The sequence below is a fragment of the Ahaetulla prasina genome, chromosome 3 (genome assembly GCF_028640845.1).
Source record: "Ahaetulla prasina isolate Xishuangbanna chromosome 3, ASM2864084v1, whole genome shotgun sequence".
Taxonomy (NCBI): domain Eukaryota; kingdom Metazoa; phylum Chordata; class Lepidosauria; order Squamata; family Colubridae; genus Ahaetulla; species Ahaetulla prasina.
The window spans coordinates 184,821,310-184,842,904 of NC_080541.1; the positions used below are offsets into that span (position 1 = coordinate 184,821,310).

General features: G+C 39.8%; 2 protein-coding genes across 5 annotated transcripts in view; one reads left to right on the forward strand and one right to left on the reverse strand.

Moving 5' to 3' along the window:
• Positions 1 to 6,307, reverse strand: LOC131196180 (triggering receptor expressed on myeloid cells 2-like). Of its 3 annotated transcripts, none has more exons than XM_058178674.1 (5): positions 5,241 to 6,307; positions 4,331 to 4,675; positions 3,560 to 3,614; positions 1,569 to 1,735; positions 1 to 838 (listed from the first exon to the last, which is right to left on the reverse strand). In XM_058178674.1, exons 1-5 carry the CDS (start codon positions 5,281 to 5,283, stop codon positions 756 to 758), a joined length of 693 nt encoding a protein of 230 aa, XP_058034657.1. In that variant the 5' UTR covers positions 5,284 to 6,307; the 3' UTR covers positions 1 to 755. The 3 variants fall into 3 exon arrangements, with proteins under 3 accessions (XP_058034657.1, XP_058034656.1, XP_058034655.1); XM_058178673.1 differs by having other exon boundaries at positions 1 to 847; positions 4,331 to 4,672; positions 5,241 to 6,276; XM_058178672.1 differs by having other exon boundaries at positions 1 to 847; positions 5,241 to 6,252.
• The window catches only part of FANCE (FA complementation group E), a 65,835-nt gene extending 49,033 nt beyond the window's left edge, over positions 1 to 16,802 (forward strand). The window contains exon 13 of one of the 2 annotated variants that reach the window (XM_058178665.1): positions 15,554 to 16,802. The gene's annotated coding sequence lies outside the window, so the exon portion shown is untranslated. Of the gene's footprint in view, positions 1 to 10,330; positions 11,218 to 15,553 lie in introns of those variants that run through there. The other variant, XM_058178664.1, reaches the window with a different exon arrangement.
• Positions 16,803 to 21,595: the final 4,793 nt, after the last annotated feature.

Here is a 21,595-nt window from a genome sequence, read left to right on the forward strand (position 1 = left end):
TCAGAATGGAAATTCCTTTTTTATTCTTTTGCTCTGAGTTCTTGGCGATATGTACATTTTGCTGCAACCTCTTATTTTTCTATGCCATCCTCTGTTTGATAGTAAGAGTGGAGAGAAAGAGAAAAGCTATATTTATTATTACATGTGCCGTTTGCTCACCAAGATATGGTGCTATTAACAGTATAACTGCAAGGAGCATTCATTTCAGATTCTCAGTGCCTTGTTGGCCAAATTTGGCTGTGCAAGGGGAACTCCAAGTGCCTGATTTGGACTCTTTCTCATCTTGTCTTTGGACTTCACCCATGGATACTGATCTATGAATTCTTATTTGTTCTTCTCCTTCTATCAAATTCACTCATGCTGGTTCTTTCCTGTTACGTTGGAAACAGGAACAGGCAGAAGAGTAATAAAATGAAATGAGGCGGAGAGGCACATAAAGCCAATGGCCATAGCTGTTATAGGAGTCATCCTTTTAAAAACAGCAAAAATATGTTAGTATACTGACACTGCTTTTAAAACAATAGTTTTCATTTTTACCACTGAGATTTAGAAAAAAGACTGAAAAAAATAAATCGCAATCTATTGTAAAAATTCAGAATCCAAAAGCAACGCCGGCCAATGAGTCATTGGGAGAACTCGTGAGCTGCAGTTGGTTGCATGATTTCAAAGGCCTGACTCATTGCTTCAGTGTCTGCATTAAAAACGGCACAGAGGTTTTGTCTAGAATGGCAAGAGCTTCTGAAACAGTAAGTTCTTCAGGATCTGTTCGGTTCTTCTTGCTTCTGGTAATAATTAAGATGACAATAGGAGCCAGCAAGTTCTCTGTTTCTGAGAACTTCTGATGTACCTAGGAGAAATAGTAAATTTGAGTTGGACCTGGCATAAAAACACAAACAAAGCAAAGTGCTTACTCAAGGAGGCAGAGAACAGGCAGTCATTTGCAAAACAATGCATAACTGTGAGATCTTTTATTCTTTCCAGGGTGATCACTTTTCCAGAATAACTGAAAATGGGCTCTAGAATTCTAGGATGTTACTGAAAATGTGAAAATTGTTTAACTCTACAGGACCACTAGTAGCACTTCTTGGCAGTGGAACTCAAGAAACCTTTCTTTTGCAAGTGTCAACATGCCTATTTCGGCTCTTCTCCTCTCAAAATTTTCAGCCTTGCCTACAAAATGAATATATTGCGATGTGGAAGCATATACAGCTTTCTGCACGCTTTTACTTTTCTACATAAGATATCTTGAAGAACAAGCCTCTCTGCTATAGCCAGCTTTCAGTTTCTTGTATTCAGAATACTACTTCACATTGCATGGATGTAGTAGGTGATAGAACTCATACCACAAGATGACTTTAATGGCTGTTAGACAAATTTAGCAGAAGATAAGGGTATCCGTGACTGATGAGTGCTATGCATTGCCTAGATCAGAGATAGGATAACAGTAGGAGAAAGATATTGGTTTCCTGTATTGTCTGTGGCATTTTTAAAAGACTCTGGTTGGCTATTAGACTAGATAAGGTTTGGTTTACTCTTGTAGGACTCTTTTTATATCCTTATGCTGTCACCTGTGGTCATTGGGAGGTGAAAATGCTGGTTTTCTCCTCTGCTGTCATTCCCAGTAGTTCTCTTCTTGCGTCTGGCAACCATTAGGATAATAATAGCAACCAGTAGTTTGAAGCCAAGAAAGCCAGCTACCAGGAAGGTGAGATTGACTCCAGCATTTGAAGACGAGCTTTGAAAAAACGACAAATACAATCGAAATGAATTAGATAATGTAGAATGAAAATGTTTATTTAAAAAGGGGACTTTGGATATTGTTTGGTGAAGACTATAGCTCAGTCACAGAGCACTTGCTTTCAAGAAGAAATCCTAGGTTCAATTTCTAAGTAATTCAGATAAAATTTGGAAATGGAAGTCCCAGCAAATCCTTGCTGATGATACTGAACTCAGAACATTTTTCACTACCTTTAAGCAGTGCTTTCTAGGAAATCTGATAGTAGCAGTTATTGGTGTGAGTGAGTGGACTATGTGCGCTTGTGACTTTGTATTCCCAACTGGTTTTTGTCGCCTCTGCCATCTTCACTCTTCGTTTTTGTCTATATTGCATCTTTTTATTGTTTTTAATGTTTTTATTTGCAATTGCCCAGAGTATTTTGAAATTGGGCTGTATATCTATATTTAAAATATTAATATGAATACTAGTTCGCCAACATTTTCTTTCCTTTTTCTGGAATTTCTGGTTCCACATTAATCGGACATGCAGAAATTGTCAATATGGGTTGGGTTGTGAATGTGTAGGACAGCCTGGTTTTCAATTTAGCCATTACACTCCCTATACAGTAAGATAACTCCACAAATCTAAATTGTGGAGTATAATGTTTGTCCCATTTGACCAAACAGTTCTGATTTATATTTGGAGTTACGAAGCTCATTGATTTTTCAAATCCGCTACCAGGGATTGTTGCTCTATCAAAGGGGAAATTGCTAATGAATTCCCTTAATGATAACTTCTCATTCTCTGCAGGGTATTTGTGGGCTGCTGGGGTGTCAAAAAAGTTAAGAGGGCAGCTATACTATTGAAGCCTCATCTCTTATTGCATGTAAAAACAGGGCGACTCTGATCATATAGTCTGAATTGCTATCTTACCTTTTTGGATCCTTCTGCAGATGTTCCTATCCTGTCCTATATATTTCAGACTATGCATGCAGTTAATACTAAGAATACTCAAAGCTAGAGAATGTACTTTGGAGATGTGCATTTCTATATTTATTTTACATTTGTCTTCAATCTGGCTGGGGAATTCTGGGAGTTGAAGTCCATACATCTTAAACTTGCCAAGGCTGAGAAACACTAGTTTAGACTAATGAGGCTCTTTCTTTTTCCTTGATTGTGGTATGTACCAAAAGTTCACCCCACCATTTTTTCTTAGTTTAATGTTATTTCTGGCTGAAATTTTTAAAAATGTCATCAGAGCAGAAAATTATAATTGGTCTCCTCCCAGTCAGATATGGTATCAGGGTAAAAAAAAAAGTGATGGCAGCCTCTGTGCAATCAAAGCCAAGCTTTGGGTGTGTGTTGTGTGCACAACTTAAATAAAAAGGGCTTTTGACTGAATGGTCATGGCTGCTACCTGACATTTCTTACTTTCTTTCTTGCCGAAAGTCTTGTGACAATTTCCAACAATGTGGAGCAGTGAGGGCAAAAAACCCCCAAACCCCAAATTGCTCCATGTACATACATACCACAATATTTTTAACAGCTCTTTCTTCCAGACAGGGCTTCACAGCAGCGACCAATTGCCACTGGGAAAAAAATAGCTTCCAAAAAACCCAACAACCCTGAAGCAAAAGATACCATCCATCCAGTTTCAAAACCTTTATAACAAAGCAAGAACCTTACTTTCTGAGTCACTCTGATCCACTGTAATGTAAATCAGACCATTGTGAAATTCTTTCTGATATTTAGTTAAATCCCTTCTTCCTTTAATCCAAGCCTATTAATGTTGAATTGCACACTTTGGTGCAGAATGAAAAAAAAAAGTACATATAGTCTTACCTGGAGATGCTGTGAAGGATTCTGGGTGTCTCTTGTACATTAGAGTTCTCTATACCTGGTGACAAAAATGCAGCAATACATAATTAAGTTAATAAGAATAAATATAATAAACATATCATTGAGCAAGATTAAATAGTGGGTTCAGTTAAACTGAAAGGGAAGAGGTGCTGAAGAAGAAATTCCCCAGGCCTCCCTCTTCCATTATCTTGGGTATTGGGCATCCCCTTGGCCTCTACTTCTCCATCGTGAAATATACGCAAAGACTCACAAACTCCCACTCCATTCTTCTCTTTGCAGCTTACCAGACACTCTAGATTTTTCTTTCTCTTTTCATTCCTGTCTTTGCATAACATAGGGAGGGGAACTATCACCCTTTGATGACTTGTGGACTTCAACTCCCAGAATTCCTGAGCCAGCCATACTGGTTCAGGAATTCTGGGAGTTGAAATCCAAAAATCAAAAGTTTTCAAGAGGCAACTGGACTTTCTGTTTTTGCTTTGAAGACGTTTAGCTTCTCATCCAAGAAGCTTCTTCAGATCTTACATGAGAAGCGAAATGTCTTCAAAGAAAAACCAAAAAGCCCAGTTGCCTCTTGTAAAAGAACCTTTGGGACAATCATGACCTGGATGACTAAGAATCTCCATAGACATAAAGGGGCCATAGTTCCCACCTCTGGCAAACAGGTTAAATCTTAATTGAAATCAGAGTTTATAACCGCAAATCCAATTATTTTGAAGATAGCACAGAACAGGTTTAGGACTAAAGACTTACTTGTCAGAACATTCACCTTGACCTTCTGCAGGGTCTTCACAGTCCCCAAGAAATGTGTCATACACTGATACCAACCAGCATCCTCTTTCTGGAGTGGATTGATGGTTATCATGAGCACCCCTTTCTGGATATTGTCAGCAATGGCAGTAGTGCCATTTCTTCGTTTGAGGAAGGGCAGCCAAAAACGTCGGGCACTGACAACATGCTGGCATGTTGCCTCACTTATGTGCTTACACCAACTTTTCTCTCTCCATTGGTTTGTCTGAGGACTATAGGAGCAATTGATAGAAATGGGCTCTCCTTCAACACCGGAAATCTCTGTAATTATCTCAGCTGTGGACACTTCTTGAAAACAAAGATAGATAGAAAGAAAGATCTATTTTTGCACATCTAGAACAGTGTTCTAGTTCCCCCCTGTCAACAATTACTACACTGAAATTCTTTCTGATCTCCCTTTTACTATTCCCCCCCACGTTTCCCCTCCTTTTGAATATTCTTCTTTCTCCCAACAATATTCTATGCATCCAACCGAGTCATCTGTGGTCCATGAAATCTGATGGCAAAATAAATTTTCATTTTAATATTAATGTCTAGGAAAAAAAGCATTGAAAGTGATTCCTTTCATTCTGCCCTTACATGATTCACATCTTAATCATTTTTCCATAGCTTTATCACTTACACTCAAAATTATAAAAAATATGAAGTCTGCCCAGCTGGAGGAACTTGTTAATCACTTGGCAGAATTCTTACTGGGTTGAGATATATTATGATTTTTTAAAAACCCTTTTTAAAAGTGTCATGAGCAGAAAGCCCTTCCAGTTGTTATTGGACTCATTCATACAATCCATTGAACAATAACGTACAGCCAATTAATCACATCAGCAACCAATACAGAAAGGCAATTTCCTACCTGACAAGTAGACCAGGAAGATGAGGTACAAAAGCTTTTTCATGTTTCCCTGGAAAATCAAGAGGTGCTAATTAAAACAGAAAAGAGAGACTTGTACCAGACAAATACTTTGCTTTACTAGACACAAGGGTTGGAGAAGAGGAACTTATGTTGCTCCTTGTTGTAGATTAAGCAATGCCTCACCCAAAAAAAATCTGGCATTTGCTAAAAATGTGAACATCAGCAGCGATTGAGGGACTGCTATATCATGGAAAGAAATCATGATGATCATCAAGGGTGTTTTCAGTGTTGACGGTCAACTACAAACCATTCATGCCGAAATCTGGAGTCTCCCTGATTAATCTGTAACTACTAATATGTATATCGCTTGCCACTAGGTATATTAAGAGGCAGTCAAATGTGACACAAACATACATTATAATCCAGAGATTTAGAACACAATCTTATATTTGAAAGATAATTTTTGTAATATTAGGCCACTGAGATGCCTCCAGTGTCTTGCTGGTTACTGGCTGGCACTGTCTATACCTGTGATGGTGAACCTATGGCATGCATGCCCGAAGTGGCACATGGAGCCATGTCGCCTGGCACACATGGCTTCGCCTCTTTTTGGGTTCCTGGCGCTCTTGCACGGGCGATGATTAGCAGGCTTTCATACGTGCAGCGGTGCTGGAAACTGGAAGAGCTGGTCTTCTGTTTTCCTGCATGATCATGCACGCCAGGCAGCTGATCGTCATGCATGCATGCGCGCCAAAACCCAGAAAACTAGAACCAGAAGTTCATTTGGCCATCACGCATGCACCCTGAGCAGTTCCTATTTCAGGTTGTGGCCCAGCCAAGCACGCTCCCTTTGGCACTCAGTGCTGAAAAGGTTCACCATCACTGGTCTATACGAAGCCAAAAGAGATATTTATACTTCCTTGTCTTTTTTCTTAAACAATACAGTAAAATTTTCCTGCTATGTGCAATGAATGGGAACTCCTTCAGATCAGTTCTGGAATTGGTTTAACTATATTTTGGATGTAGGATTCAGTGAAGAGATGGAAGTACTGAGGAACACAAAGATCCCTGGTTCCTATTCCGTTTTGACCTAATTTTAGCCGTGGATATAATGTTAGCAATTCTATGTATTATGCTGAGTTCTCATGTTAAATCAGCATTTTGTACACTTTGATTAGAAATAAGCAGAATTAAAAGAGATCACTCATCTTACATAACAGCTTACTAAGCAAAGGTACTCAACCAAACTCACTGCGAGGAGTTCGATTCTGACTGGCTCAAGGTTGACTCAAACTTCCATCTTCCGAGGTCAGTAAAATAAGGACCCATATTGTTGGGGGCAATATGCTGACACTGTAAACAGCTTAGAGATGGCTGTAAAATACTATAAAGTGGTATATAAGTACTATTGGTACTTATATACTAGTGGTATATAAGAAACTATAAGTACATAGTTTCAAATAAGTGATCCTGTAGTATGGACTATATAATTTAGTGGTGTTGTATAAGACTACCACTGTTGCAACCAAAATCTTAAAAATAATCCAATCTGCATACTTATAGATATTGGATGTAGGCATGGTCATTGTCTGTTCTTTTTATTGTTATATTGAATATTGTTATATTCTTTTTATTGTTATATTGACCATCAATTGTGTTGTCAATGTTGTACCTTGATGAACGTATCTTTTCTTTTATGTACACTGAGAGCATATGCACCAAGACAAATTCCTTGTGTGTCCAATCACACTTGGCCAATAAAAAATTCTATTCTATTCTATTCTATTCTATTTATACTGCATTTTCTTCTGACTTTATGCTTGTAATTCTTCTTCCATGTGTGTATGTACATGTCAGCTGGAAATGGACCTTCATTCCTCTGATGAAATGGACATCTGTTTACAAAACTTACACTATAAGTTTATGTCACAGAATATACCCCAACTACTGTTTTGGAAATTAGTAAACTAAATAGGTACTTGAGTGCCTTCTTTAATTTTGCTATGGTGGTTAAGCCTGGAAATTGGCTGAGTCTAATTATTTCAGAACTTTGATAGAGCTCCAAATTTGGGCTAGATGTCATCATTTGACTTCTTTAGGGCAAAACAATCACATTGTGGAAAATATCCCAAATCATCCATCATACCAGTAACCTTAGCAACAGTCACTTCCTATGTATATTTTGGTCTGTTTCCTTGATGAATAGTCTGTAGTCTTAGTTCCTCTTCTTTTATTCTCAATTCTTCTGTTTGCATGTTTAGTAGCTCCTCCTGTCTGCTTCTAGTTGCAAATTATTTTTATTCCTATACTCCTTACATTTTTGTTGTTGTTTTCCACTTGCCATATCTAATAGTTTGGGGTATGTTTCAGGAGAAAGTCCTATATTTGCCAATTCTTCGAAGAATATAAACTGAGAACATGCTTTATTATGGAAAATTATTCTGTAGAACTTCCATTTAAAGATAAAACATCAAAGGAGAACCAGGCCTGAAAACTTGCCATCCACAGCTTGCATGCAAATTCACAAGCGCAGAGTCTAGGGCACAATCTTCCTGATACCCTGTGATGGCTGTATTTCAGCTTGAACTACAAGGATATTTTCTATTTCTATATAAAATTAACATGTCACAATGGTATATAAGTCTATATTTAATTTTGCCCTCTTTTTTATTACCTGTTTTCTCTTGGGGAGGATAATGCTTATATGATTATCCCTAACAGTGTCCATTGTCTGGGATTTAGAGTATCAATATTGGAGGAACCAGTAAGATTTCCATACTGTATGTACAGTATATTGCCAATATTTGACTTAAACAGATTTCCAATATAGCTGTACATCTTTTACTCTGTGAGAGGAGAGGATTTCATTTTATAACTTCTGATTGTGAAGAGTCTTCCCATCCTGCCTCTTTATGTCCTTTTAAAGATATTCAATGAGCGGAAGCTTTTATCTTTTTACCTCAGAGAAACGTGGAAATTGATTATCATGTAAATTGTTCTCAATGCTTTTCCTTATTTTATTTCTTTCAGTTTTGCAATATTATTTTAAGACTCTTTTCCTCAGCATATTCTCAGTGAATAAACTGTCCCATAAATGAAAAGTTGTCTTTGATTTGCATGTATTGAATTCGAGCTAGAAAAGTTTATTTTGACCTGTTAACTGAAAATCCCCTCAAATGGCATAGCTGGGGAAAGTGTTTAGAATAGAATAGAATAGAATAGAATAGAATAGAATAGAATAGAATAGAATAGAATAGAATAGGAGTTGGAAGGGACCTTGGAGGTCTTCTAGTCCAACCTCCTGCTTAGGCAGGAAACCATACACCACTTCAGACAAATGTTTATCCAACATCTTTTTAAAAACATCCAGTGTTGCAGCGTTCACAACTTCTGGAGGCAAGTTGTTCCACTGATTAATTGTGATTTTTCCCTATTCCTTTTCCTCCTTGCAGCCTCCAGCATCATGTTCCAGGATGTTCTGGAGTGTTCTCTAACCCTGTTGTGTAATTTGCTGAGGGCAAAGAGGCTGCTTGGGAATTGGACATTGTTAGATGGGCTCCTTTCCTTCTACCCCAAGAGGGAGCTTGGTTTGCATAATTCTGGATCAAGCCCTTTTTCCTATTTGGGTAATTTCCTATATCCCTTTCCAAACTATTTATATCAATACAGTTATCTTTTTTCACTGCACCGGCACTGTGAGATGGTTGGGGAAAAGAATCACTCCAAGAGAGCAATCAAACCAACCGTGGAGGCACAAAATATTGAACTGAAATTTAAGCAGCTCTGAAATATAAGGCAGCCTCATTAATCAGATCACAAAAATAATTCTCACAAAATTAAGACTAACAATGGAACAAAGAATACTGTATTATATCTATCATTTCTGACAACCAGTGTTAAAAGAAGTAATTTTGGAGGTTTGAGCCTAAATTTTAGAAAGTCTCATCAGGTTAAGGTGAAGTCTTACTGACTTTTTTTATTATTATGGTTCATTGCATTCAAGTGATGCTTCAGATGTTTTGGGATTGCACCCAAAGCATCTAATCCGTATTATTGATACTATCTTTGCTTTCTTTTGTCATAGTCATTCTACTTCTATTTGCAGAGCTTTGTATTTTGTGATTTTTCTCTAGTTTTTTCCCCTTCTATTCTGCTGTCCCCAAGTACTGCGAAGTCCATTATTCAGGCTTTTTAGCCTTTCTTATCAACAATTGTTAAATCTGGGGTGTTCTGTGGCAGGTGCTTTGTTTGAATTCTAAAGTCCCAGGGCACTTTAGCTTTTTTAATTTTCTATTACTCTATCATGGCCCCATCAGTTCTTCAGATTTACAAATTCACCATTGTTGCTACTTTTTCATGCCGTTGTTTGTTGTTTCATGCCGTTGTTTGTAGTCAGTCTGAGGCAGAGATTCTTCCTCTGCAATGTAAGCCGCCCTGAGTCTTCGGAGAAGGGCGGGGTATAAATGTAAACAAAAAAAAAAAAAAAAAAAAAAAAAAAATGAAGCTGAAGAAATAGTAGACTACTTAGTTAGGTGCTGCTTGATGATTGTACAAACTGAGCACAGTGGCATGAAAAGGTAGCAACCATGGTGCACTGGAAAATTTGCAGGAAATACCATTGGTCTGCAAGCAATAACCAATGGGATATTATTATCATGTTTTATTTATTTATTCACGTTATTTATATAGCTACCCATTCCACACAAAAAACGATCCCAGGTGGTGCACAATAAAAACAATTGCAAAATCAAAATACAAAAAACAATATTAAAACAATTACAAATAACAAGATAGTAAGGAAAAACTGATGTTAAAATGGTGCAGCCAATTTATTAGATCACCATTCCCTTGATATCCCCAAACCTGCTGACATAGCCATGTTTTTTGGAACTTTCAGAAAGTTTGGCTTTCTATTTGAAGAATCCTTCCATGATATGCTTTTTGGAGGCTTCTTTTGTGACTTTTGGAGGGGATAGGATCATTGTGTGCCTTTAGGTGTTATATATTGTTCTCTAGCAGTATTACAATTCACTGATAAAAGGATCTTTGACGTTTTACAACATTTTCCTTCCACCTTTCTGTTTGACTAGGGCCAGGAAGAAAGTACTTCCAGATAGAACATTTTTTGAATCACCGTCTTCTTTTCCTGTTTTGACGAAAAAGCCAATGGTCAGCAATTACCCCTCCACAGGTTAATCTTCAATCATCTTCACTGCCCATTTACGCTTATTTTAAAAAGTTGCACAGCCATGTAGTTGCATATGTATTCATTAGATATTTTTGAAGGAACATGAAACATCATCTTCTATTTGAAGCAAACAAATATACACTGGTTATAAATGAGTAAATGAAAAGTAAGCAGATTTCTCCTTGTACTGCAGCACTACATTTGTGGCTTATGGGATGTGTTTCCATGATTCAGAAATGATAATCCATATTTTACTTTCCAAACACTGCCTGATTTAACTGAAATTATAACGACTGTGGGAGGTTTTTTTGTGTTCTTGGTGGAGAAGAGAGGGATGATTGCATAGGATTGTATTATAAATTCAGCGGACACTGGCAATGTATTGATTAATGAGTGCGACCACAGAGCAACAATCAAGGGTGTAAATATTGCTAGTATAACAGTGGTGTTTATTTAATTTACCTTTGAAAATTAAAAAATATAGTGGTAACAGGCTTTATAAAGATTATAACTGTCACACAAAAAGTAGGAAGAGTTTGCACAAGTCAGTTTATGAACAGTCACAGACTCTAGAGGGCAGACAAAGATTGGAAATCAGTAACGGTGGGCAGCGATCCAGGATTGAGTTAAAGTTGCAAATGGTGGCAGGTAATATGAAGAAAAACAGAAGAAGAACTTGCTGTTTTAAAGTAAGTTCCTTTATGTCCATTAACAATATTTATTTAGTGCCATAGGTTAGATTAAAAAAGTAAATTTTGAGAACCGTACTAACATAGTTGAGAGATATGAAAGCTATGGAATTCTATTAATTGTGAAGGGCCTACAATGCCATCAAGAGCCGCTGGATGGCAGTATGTGACCATAGTATTAGCAAATTCTATTACTAAAACTGAAAACTAAAAAAAAAATTGGATATGTTATCCCTTGGCTCCAACTCACCCCATATTCCACTCCCTTGACTTGTAGTTGTGATGTGATTGAATGGACTTTGAACACAAATAGTTTTACAGTGATTCTCCAGTAATGGCTGCACTTCAGGATAAAAACAGCTGTAAGTACTGATATGTTTACACATAAATTTTCCAAATAAGAGGCATGAAGGAAGAATATTCTTTAGATGCATAACTAAAGGAACAAACTAAAACATGTTTAATTAAGCTACACAAGGATAGTGTGGGCAACTGACAGAGCTTGTGTAATTTCCATGGCTTATCAAAATTAACATTAGTTGTAAGGAGGGGAAGCGCTAAATAAAATTTCCTGGAAGCATAATAGGGCATTCACCTAATTGGGTGGGTGACAGGAAGTGTCCCAGGTTCAGTGGGAAATTCCTCATTTGTGCATGGAAGTTGCACTTTAGGTAGGCTGGCTTGAAAGAAATCCCCCCTGGATTTCTATAGGAAAGGATTTGCGAGCTCTGCTAAAACGGGCTCTGCTTTTCTCCAGTAAAGCTCTATGTAAAATTCCTCATTTATTTCCAAAAGATACTTTGAAAGAATGTGCTCGTCTGAAGTTTGCTTACAAAAAGGCCTCTTTGATTTTACTCTATTCTTCGATTTATATGGCCACCCAATTCAAAACAACCTTAGGCAGCATACAACATACTTAAAATAAAAATAAAAACATCAGACCTCATAAACAAACAACTAGAAACCGGGGACCATCATTCAATCCAGAAAACATCTCTGTAAAAACAGACTCAGCAGCTAGGCTCAATGCCTGGGGCAACAGCCAGAAATTCAGTGGTTTTGAAAAAGCCAATCAGGTTGGGTCACTCAGTCTCAATTCAACAAGTCAGTCATCCTGATTGAAAAGGCAAGTAAGGTGTATCGGTTCTGCTTGGGGAAATTCTGTCCTTTTCAGAACTAAAAATGGAAGGTCCTTGGTACCAGAAGTCCCTAGAACCCCCAGCCTTGGTGCAGTGATTAAGGTATCACCTGCTATTTTAACATGTAAAGGACGATCAAAGATTTTGACTTGGAATAGGGTAGTTCCTTTGCACCTGACACCTTACCCAGGAATTTGGTCTTGGATAAAGCTCTTAAAAAAGAAGCCCTCAGAAGTTTAAAATAGAACCCTTTTCAAAAATTCCATCCTAGCTTGGTCAGAACTGAAGGTGGGACTGAGGTGACTGACCATCACATCTTCAGACCATTTTTAAAATTTATATCAAGTACCTTGAAGTTTTCCTCATGGGCCCTTCTTTGTCCAGACAGGAAAAGCACAAATGTTGAGCATACAGCTACGTCAAAAGGATCAAGGGATTTTGGTGGGGCATTGGTAGCCATCCTGACTTGGTTCAAGCATTATACATAATCCTAATAAATATGTTTGTGTGTACATTAGCCTAGCATAGGATGGGATTTTATCTGTAGAGTTTCTAAGCTATATTTCTTCTTCAGACTGGCTTCATACATCGCCATGAACCAAAACCAAGTTATTTTTTTATGGAAAAATTCTGTATTTTTCCCTATAAGTTCTCATTCAATACGATGAAAGAAAAACTGCTTGTGTTTTAAAAGAGAAAAAAAAAATAAAAATAAAATGCCACAGTATACAATGTGATATTCTTGGTCTGAATTATAAAGCTGGCCAAAAATATCTTTATCTTTCACAGTCTACTCCTCTCTCCAGCAGGGCGGCATCATCAGAAAATTCCTCTGCCCCTCTGGATTATTTTTGTTGGGAAAGTGGGGGGGGGGAGGTCTTCGGGATTGTAGAAAATATCAGAACCCAGTGTAATACTTTCTACCCTCTCCAGAAGTGAAAGTCACCGCAAGAGAAATTCAAAATATCTAAGTCCCCTGTGAAGAAGGCAGAAGAAACAAAAAGAAGGGAATAAAACTTTTTGGAGGACCTGCAAGATGGCTGAAGGAAAAAGTTGAGGTGGCAGGTTGGGGAGTGGGAAGGGGGGTGAAGCAAGTGGATGCTCCCAGGATGGCCCTGAAACAAGGACAAAATCATTTAGCAAGGATATTTCAGGACGGAGGGGTTATAAGTACTGGGGTTGGGGTGGGGGGTGGTTGTAGATAGAAGATGCTGCATCCCAGGCCCAGCGAACGGTGGAGTTCTGGGTACACCGGGAAGTGTCAGCCTGCAGAGATATGAGCACAGTGGGCCTGGCTGTATTGTAAAGCCAGAGAGGCCCCACAGCAGCCGGCAGCAGCTTAGTAAGAGGCCTGGTGTTTGGTCTGTTCCACATCAATGGGGCGTCCAGCTGTGGCTGAGGATGAAAGAGAAAGAGAGGATTAAAGGCTCCCAGGGCCGTTTCTAACCCGCCTAAGACTTACTGACGGGGCAGTGTGTAGCTTCAAGAAGCCTTCTTCATATGGAAAATATTAGGAAGCAAGCGAAAAAGAGTTTCTATCCAAACGGGAGATGTTTGCTCCGAAGAGCCCTAGAAACTCAGTATCAGTTGGATCCAAGTCAAAAAGGCATATGCTGAGACCAATTCCCATTGCAGCCCAAGAGAAAGATTACATATTCAGTGAATTTATGTTCACATTTATTAGGGAGAAAAGGTGGATTTGCAGCCTGAGGCTTAAATCAGCATTTTCTTCAGAATGATCTGTGGCGTGAATATAACATCAAGATGGAATCAAGATTCATTATTTATTTTTCAAGATTCTAGCCCACATGAACAACATCACCCGTGTCACGGAAATCCCTCGAGAGACACCCAAAGTCATCTTTTATGTTTCATGTGGAAAAGATCTGCGTCTCGATGATTTCTCCGTGCCTTGTTTCCAAAGATGCATGCCGGGATCACAGCCTTTGAAATGTCACGGGAATCGCATGATTTGTGTGAAAATATGACCAGGAAACTTGATGTGGAGGTAGAGGGGAGCAGTAAGACAAAAAGCCTGTCTGATAATGAATGGCAGAGAAGGAATATACAGAGGCAGGATGAGCGGGTGGGTGGGAAACGAATATAAATAGGGAACCAGGGAAAGGATCAGGGAACGAGGGAAAGAGAGGCTGGAAGGCAAAGGCTGGGGTAGCAAGGGAAGAGCTGCCTGCTTCGCAGTTGTGTTATTAAGGAGGTCACTAGGTGAGAGGGCCAGGCCTGCAGGAATTGAGGCCCATGCTGCTGCAGGATGTTTGTTATTGGCAACAAATTGCTAACAGAAGTGAGAATCATTGTGCTCCGGGGAAGGGAGGAGGAGGCTGACTCTTGCAAAGCGGGTTTGAAGGGCACCGAGCAGGTTTTCCCCCTCCTCCTTAGGAGCCAGCATGCAGCCCATAGGTTAAAGTTGAGAATAAATAATCTACAAAGCTAGGGTTTTCTATCTGCTGTTTTGGCTGCAGCAATCTGACTCCTGTCCCTTTCCCTCTTTCTCTCTCGGCTCCCTCTCGCCCTCCCTCTCCCCCTTTCCTTCCCTGTCCCCTCTCCTTCTCCAGAAGTTGTTGATGCTCCAACACTTGGCTTTTAAGAAAAGATTGGACAGCCATTTGTCTGAAATGATACAGAGTTTCCTTCCTGAGCAGGGAGTTGGACTAGAGGACCTCCAAGGCCCCTTCCAATTCTGTTATTCTGTTATTCCCCTTCCCTCTTCCCTCACCACTCATTTTGTTCCAGACTCTCTTTTACGTTTTCCTCTCCCATTTATTTTGCTCTTCCTTAATTTTATTTTGCCATCATAGCATTCATTCCATCTTATAAAAAATGCTTCCCTTTTCCAATATCCGGCTCTTAGCTTATCCACATACGAGTGGGTGAATTGTCTTACATCCACATTAATGAACTGATACAGAATTTTCACATATTTGTTGCCTGATCTTGCAATTGTGATCTCTCTGGCTGCTCCTACAAAATAAGACAGAACAGTCAAAACACACTCAAGCACTATGATTTACCTTTTTCTTATATTGGAGAGATCTTTGTACCATAGCATTTGGCACTTGGAAGGCACATCACAAGATTTATTAATACACCTATTCTATTTGATCTGCTACATAGCAGCATCTAAACATCCTTGGCTGGTCAAACAAACAAACAAGAAATTCATACCTAGTTAGTGCTTGGAAGAAAGACAGCCAAAATAGTCTATGGTTGTGAATTAAACTTGAAAATGTAATAAACATCCCTGAAAGCTGTGACTAATTGCTGTACCTTTACTTTTAGATCCTGCTTGTGGATAAAAGAAAAGAAGAGGCATTCCAACAGATGTATGAAAGCAGGCTAGAATGGCTTTGGGAGATTTTAAGTAAAGTCAAGAATAACTAAAGCACAACATTTTATGGTAGTAAGAATACAGGCATTTCAACTGTGATACAATATTTGTTGCCAATGAACTAGAGATTGAACTTTAATTTAGCAATCCCTCGATTAGATCTGACCTCGCTGGGAGACAATAGGCTGTTCCAATTTCTCGATCTCAGTCTTCCAGCTGGGGAAAAATGCTGCTTAGAATTATTGCAAAGTTTGCTGAGATAATGTGCAATCTTAGAGAAGTTTATTCAGGAATAAATCCCATGGATTTTAGTGTGACTTAATCCCAAACGTCTATGTACTTCTGGATAGACATGTAACTTCTTTGTGAATGTGCACAGGGCTGCAGCTCAAGATCACTAAATATTAAGTATTTAGTGAGATAAGTAAATGGGGTATATTCACCTGCGTACTCATACAAGAACCAGCAATACAATTGGAAGGGGATTTATTGGGAGGCACGTGATTCATGAAAGAAATAGTCTCACAAGGATTTATCTTTTCTCCTAATTTTATATACAGTCATTTAAGAGTAAAATCATGAAGCAAACTAAAAGTCATAGTTTGTACAGCAGGGAAACGCTGCAGTTCTCTTCAGTCAACCAGTGGAACTCCTTGCCATCACTTGTTAAGAAAGTTCTTATCAAAAGATTATATTTCCCAATAACATTCTCACAGTAGGTCTGCCGTTGCACTACAGAGGTGCAGGGGGTTCTTTCATCTACCTCTTCTGAAGGTTTCTTAAACAAAGTTTTGCCCCTATCCCAGAGACAGCTGTATAGACATCTCTTTGTGCCCCCATCTTGAAAATCCGTCTCTTTTCTAATCCACTCCCTGGGTAGTCCGTGTGGATGAAGGTCTGCTGAGCTGCTGTCTGAGTTGCTTAGTTAAGAACAATAAACAAATGCCTAAATGGAAGATTATTCTTTTAAACCTGACTTCTGCTGCCTGCAAACAGTCCTGAAGCGCCCACCTCCTGTCCCGCTGCAGCCCCTGGCTTCATGCCTCGCTTGAAATCTGATCTCCTTTGCTTTGGAACAGCCAAGTTGCTTGGCCTCTGCGTGCACCTTAGCCCCTGACCCTGTCTGGGCCCTCCTGTCCTTTTTCTGACACATGCCAGGGCAAATATTCACCCAAATGCACTTACTACTTGCACATTTTCCAGTAAACTTGCTTAGTCACATTACATTCACCCACACTTAGCGGAGTTTGGATTTTGCTTCTTGGACATGAATCACTAAGAAAGGCAACACTGCCTCCCTCCTTCTGCCCCCACCACAGACATGCCATTCGTATGCACATTGATTGGTTAGGAACATGCAAATGTGCTTCCTAATGTGCATCTCTGTGCCATGGCCTTATTTATTTATTTGGAGGATTTTTAATCCTGCCTTGAAGGCCGTAGTTCTTGTCCAAATGGCTAGGGTCAATTAAAAAAAGACAAACAAGTCTGTAAAACTTGGACGAGACAGGAGATCAGTTCTTTAATGCCAGAAGGATGCCGAAAAGAATAAGCCTGACATTTACTCTACTTCTGGCTGGGTTGATCTCTTGCTGAAATTGGGAGCTCCTGATCTTTTGGCCAAAGGGTGAGTTGACAGTGTGCTCAACTCTTGGCAGGATATGTTTGTTTTTCAGGGCGGACGCAACTATTAGCTTCTGGTGAGCATAAGGGACAAAAATGATCTCCTCTTTGTTTTCATGTTCCCCCTAGGAGGAAGGAGATCCTGTTTCTTAGTGTTCTTTGGTTCCTGGCTGATAGATGAGGCCGGAATGTGCTTCCCTTCAGCACTCTTGTGACATATATCAAACTTTTGAATGCCCTGCTAATTATCACATCCAGATTCCATTTGCACCATTTGTTGGGCCCTCCAGCAGCATCCATTGAAAAGAGTGAGACCCAGGAACAGTTTCAGTGAGCATAGTGCAACATTGTCCCTTGGTAAATAGGAAACTGAAATAATCTTTCCCAGGTGCTTGTCTGGCTCTTGTATTCCGATATCCCAACAGGCCATAAAGAACCAAAACATAAAATAATGAGCCAGGTGGTATATGATGTTATGCATATAGGCATCATGACTACACTTGGCCAGTGATTCCATGTGTTGAAAAGGATGGTCAGGTGTGCTACACATGTGGCCACTGCAATCTTTTTAATCCCAAGGACAAGCAGCAAATGGAACTGGATGGCTTCCCTTTGGGATGAGAATAAGAGAGAAAAACACTTACCCAGAAAATCTGATTTCTTCCACTAATCAGTGAAGATCCTATTCAAGTTTTAATTCATATTTTTAGCCTTTGTGCTGCTATGCCAGAAGACTGGTGCTTGAAAATGGCTACAAGTAGCCAGCTATACTGTGGGTCTCAAATTTGAAGCTATTCATTTATTTTCAAGACGGATCCTAGCATTTCTACCATATGTTGACTTCATTTTCTTTGAAGACAATTGTTGTAGGCTTCACAGCTGACTTTTAGATGCTCCTAGGAATCTTTTCACTATGTCTTTTTAAAGATGTAAATACAGAAAATGGTTGGGTAGTAAAGCAAAAGGACCATTCAGTCTTTCCCCTCCATTTCTGCAGTAACCCATATAGTTCTGACTCTTAGAGTGATTCCAACAAAAGGCATTTGCACATCTGAAAACACTTAATAAGTTTGAGTTAAAATGCTAACCATCAGTCCTTGATCCAGCAGGAAACAGTACTTACATAGCATTTGCCGTCCCCACTGCTGATCACTATCCTGGCATGCTGGCACTACTTTTATTTATACTTCAGATATGTTAAGGAGAGTGGCTGATGGATTTCCCCAACTTTCTTCTCTTCACTTTCACCATGTCTCCTACTGGTGGAAAGGACTCTCTGATTAGAGAGTGCTGTTTTTACTTGGTAACATATCCTACATGAGACGTGGCACTCAAGACTTTCTCTGTCTCTCACTAAAAGCAGCATTAATTGAAGTGCAGCAAAGAAGGTGATAGTATCGCATCACACATCTTCTTTTACTACATACTCAGAAAGGCATAGAAAGGGAAATCACACATTTGTTGCTTCATGTACTCAAGCAACTGAATCGCTTAAGTGCCTAAAGACATAGGAAAGAACACGAGAAAGTGCTTCTTTCTATTAAAATGCTTTCTGATAAAGATTTGATTCTACTTTCAATGTTATGGGGGGGGGGGAGACTAAAAGTCATCTTCCATTTCAACAGTCTCAGGAATGTCCATCAATGCTTTCAGTTTTATTCTTTTATTCAGTTTCAGAAATGTTCTAAGGAAAAAAATATCTGAATAATGTCCAATAAACAGCAATAATTTCAGCAGCAGAGGTTGGAGCTCTCTGAAATTACGCACATTTAATTTTTTTTAAACAAAAATTACTGGCCATCCTCGCTGACAACTCTGGGAGTTAAATGTCTATGGAGATTCTCAGTCATCCAGGTCATGGTTGACCCAAAGGTGCTTTTTCAAGAGGCAACTGGACTTTCTGGTTTTTCTTTGAAGACGTTTCACTTCTCATCCAAGAAGCTTCTTCAGCTCTTTCCATTTTCCACCATCCAGTCAAAGCTGAAGAAGCTTCTTGGATGAGAAGTGAAACGTCTTCAAAGAAAAACCAGAAAGCCCAGTTTCCTCTGGGAATTAAACCTTTAGAATATGGAGTGCATCAGGTCTGGTCTATGCATTAACACAGGAGTTGGTCATACTAATCTCTTGAGTGGATGCTCCCTCAAAGTGCTCAGGACCACGACCCAGAAAGAGATGGTGGGGTTTCATACCAAAGATTCTGAGGGCCTGCATGTGGCCATAGACCCTGAAAGATATGTGGTCCTCCAGGTCACGACAAGAGAGGCTGCTTGTTGAACCCTCCACTGCTCTTCTCCTTGCTCTTCTTCCCTGCCTGTTGCTGGGCACAATCCAATTCTGCAGCATGAGTTGGGGAAGAGAGTGGATTAAAGGATTGACAGAGGAATGTCAGTGATTCAGCATCTCTCTGGCAAGGCAGACTTTGGGGAAAGCCATAACATCATGCTTAACAATCAGCATGCTACTGAGCAGAGAGGATGACAGATTTTACAATTGGCTGCATGAAGCCCAGACCAATCTAATTTTGTGCATCATCACCAGTACTTTTCATCCGCTGCATAAGGATTTCTTAAAGTTTATCTGCAGATCTGCACAGAAGGAAGAAGCAGCAACATTTACATTAAACACGCACAAAAGTAGTGTCTAGTGTAAGTCATACGTTGCATAGGTGCACAGCAGTGTAGAAAAATAGGCAGACATGGTTTTAAAAAGATGAAGATGCCGAATTTTAAGCGGGGAAAGGCAGCATCAGTTGTGAACTTCTATCCTGAAATACAACTGAAACTAGCATTTTACTCATCAAGGGGAAAGCATGCAAGTCAGTTCATTCTGCACTTAACAGACATTGTGTTTTCACCTGGCGTGGTTTCGGTTTTTACATCCCGATTCCCAGCCGCAATAAAACGGGGCTAATTGGATAAATCGCCACAGAATGCCCTCGTACCCCAAAAGGGTATGATGAACTGGCCACAGCGATCCGAAATGCCGCTGTACCTGCCCTAAAGTGACATAGAAAAAAAAATCAAATCAGGCTGTTTATAAGTTTTGCTCCTGCCGGCCGTTTAGCAGAGCCGCCTTATTGCAAAGTGGAAGAAACTTGTGTCAGCTGGGGGGGAAGAAGCCCAACTACTCCTTAGGAACGCCCTGCCTGATAATTTAACTCTTTATTTTGTGTTCCCGGGTTTTACTGTTATCCCCCCGCCCAATATCCCGGCGCAAAACTGTCCAAGGAGTCACCTAATCAAACTAAAACAGAATCAGATCGTTCCCGTCCCAGTCCCTACTTAGACGTAGAAAAACTCCGAGGCCTCCAAAAATCCAGGAGGGGGTGGTGGGTGCTGCCGAGAAGACTTTTCCAGGCGGATCCCAGCGATCGGGACGCAGACAATAGCTGAGGCTTCCGCAGTTTTAGCGCTTGGATTCCCCACCGATCCGTTTTCGCGCCCGCGCTTCTCTCTCCTTTCTTCTCGTCCTTCGGGCTAGTCAAGTGGTGTGGAATTGTCCTTCGCCGGCTCTCGAGATTGCCGAGCTGGTTTATTTGCCTTCTTTCGCCGAGAGAAGAAGGGAAGGAAAGAGAAACGAGAAGGAGAGAAGATTTGGAAAGGGCCCGTCTCTTTCCTACCTCGCTTTAGCAGATCGTTCCCGCGTCTTTTTTTTTTTTTCCTGCTATTTGAAATGTTTTCCACAAAACTAGATCCAGACCCACAGGGATAATTTGTGCGTGGGGGGTCTGGCAATATTTGGGGTGGGGGGGGAGAAGAAAACCCATTTCGAAAGGACCCCCACCTGCCGGAGCTGGCAGCTGACAAGGGCTCTCGCTTTCCGCTCTTGCGCTCGCCGTTTGGCGGGAGCGTTCCCTGTCCTCCTTTTATTGCCTGTTCTGACAATGAAAACGTTATTCCCGTGTCTTTAAACGTCTTCTTCCACGGAAAAGTTTTTCCCCCCCGTTATTATTTAGAAAAGCGGAATTAATACGATTCTACCGTTGTTTCCTTTTTTTTGATCTTTAAGCGGGAAATTGTACATGGGCAATCCTTAATTCTAAATCCCTTCTCTGTCTCTTTCTCTCTCTTTTTAATTGTTTTAAAACGCTTCCGCATGAGGGAAAGAAATTGCCCTACTTCTTTGGCACATCTTTAACCTTTCCAGTATCTCCTAAAAAAAATATTAAAATATATTATACATTTTTAAACAGGGAGGTTTTGACAGGTCAGTTTCAAACCCTCCAACCCTCCCCCCCCAATCATCATCTTATGCGGTATTGGAATAAGACAATTTTGCCGCTTGGATTTTTTTGACAGTTAAATTGCAATGTAGGCAGAGAACGGAATAGGGATCCTGTCTCTTTAACTCTGTAACTAGACAAAGACTTT

Coding starts and splice junctions, on each gene's coding strand:
- LOC131196180 (XM_058178672.1), bottom strand. CDS start 5,283: ATGAAAAAGCTTTTGTACCTCATCTTCCTGGTCTACTTGTCAG. Junction 3,615..4,330: donor CAAGGTGAATGTTCTGACAA/GTAAGTCTTTAG, acceptor TTTTGTCACCAG/GTATAGAGAACTCTAATGTA. Junction 1,736..3,559: donor ATCCTTCACAGCATCTCCAG/GTAAGACTATAT, acceptor GTTTTTTCAAAG/CTCGTCTTCAAATGCTGGAG.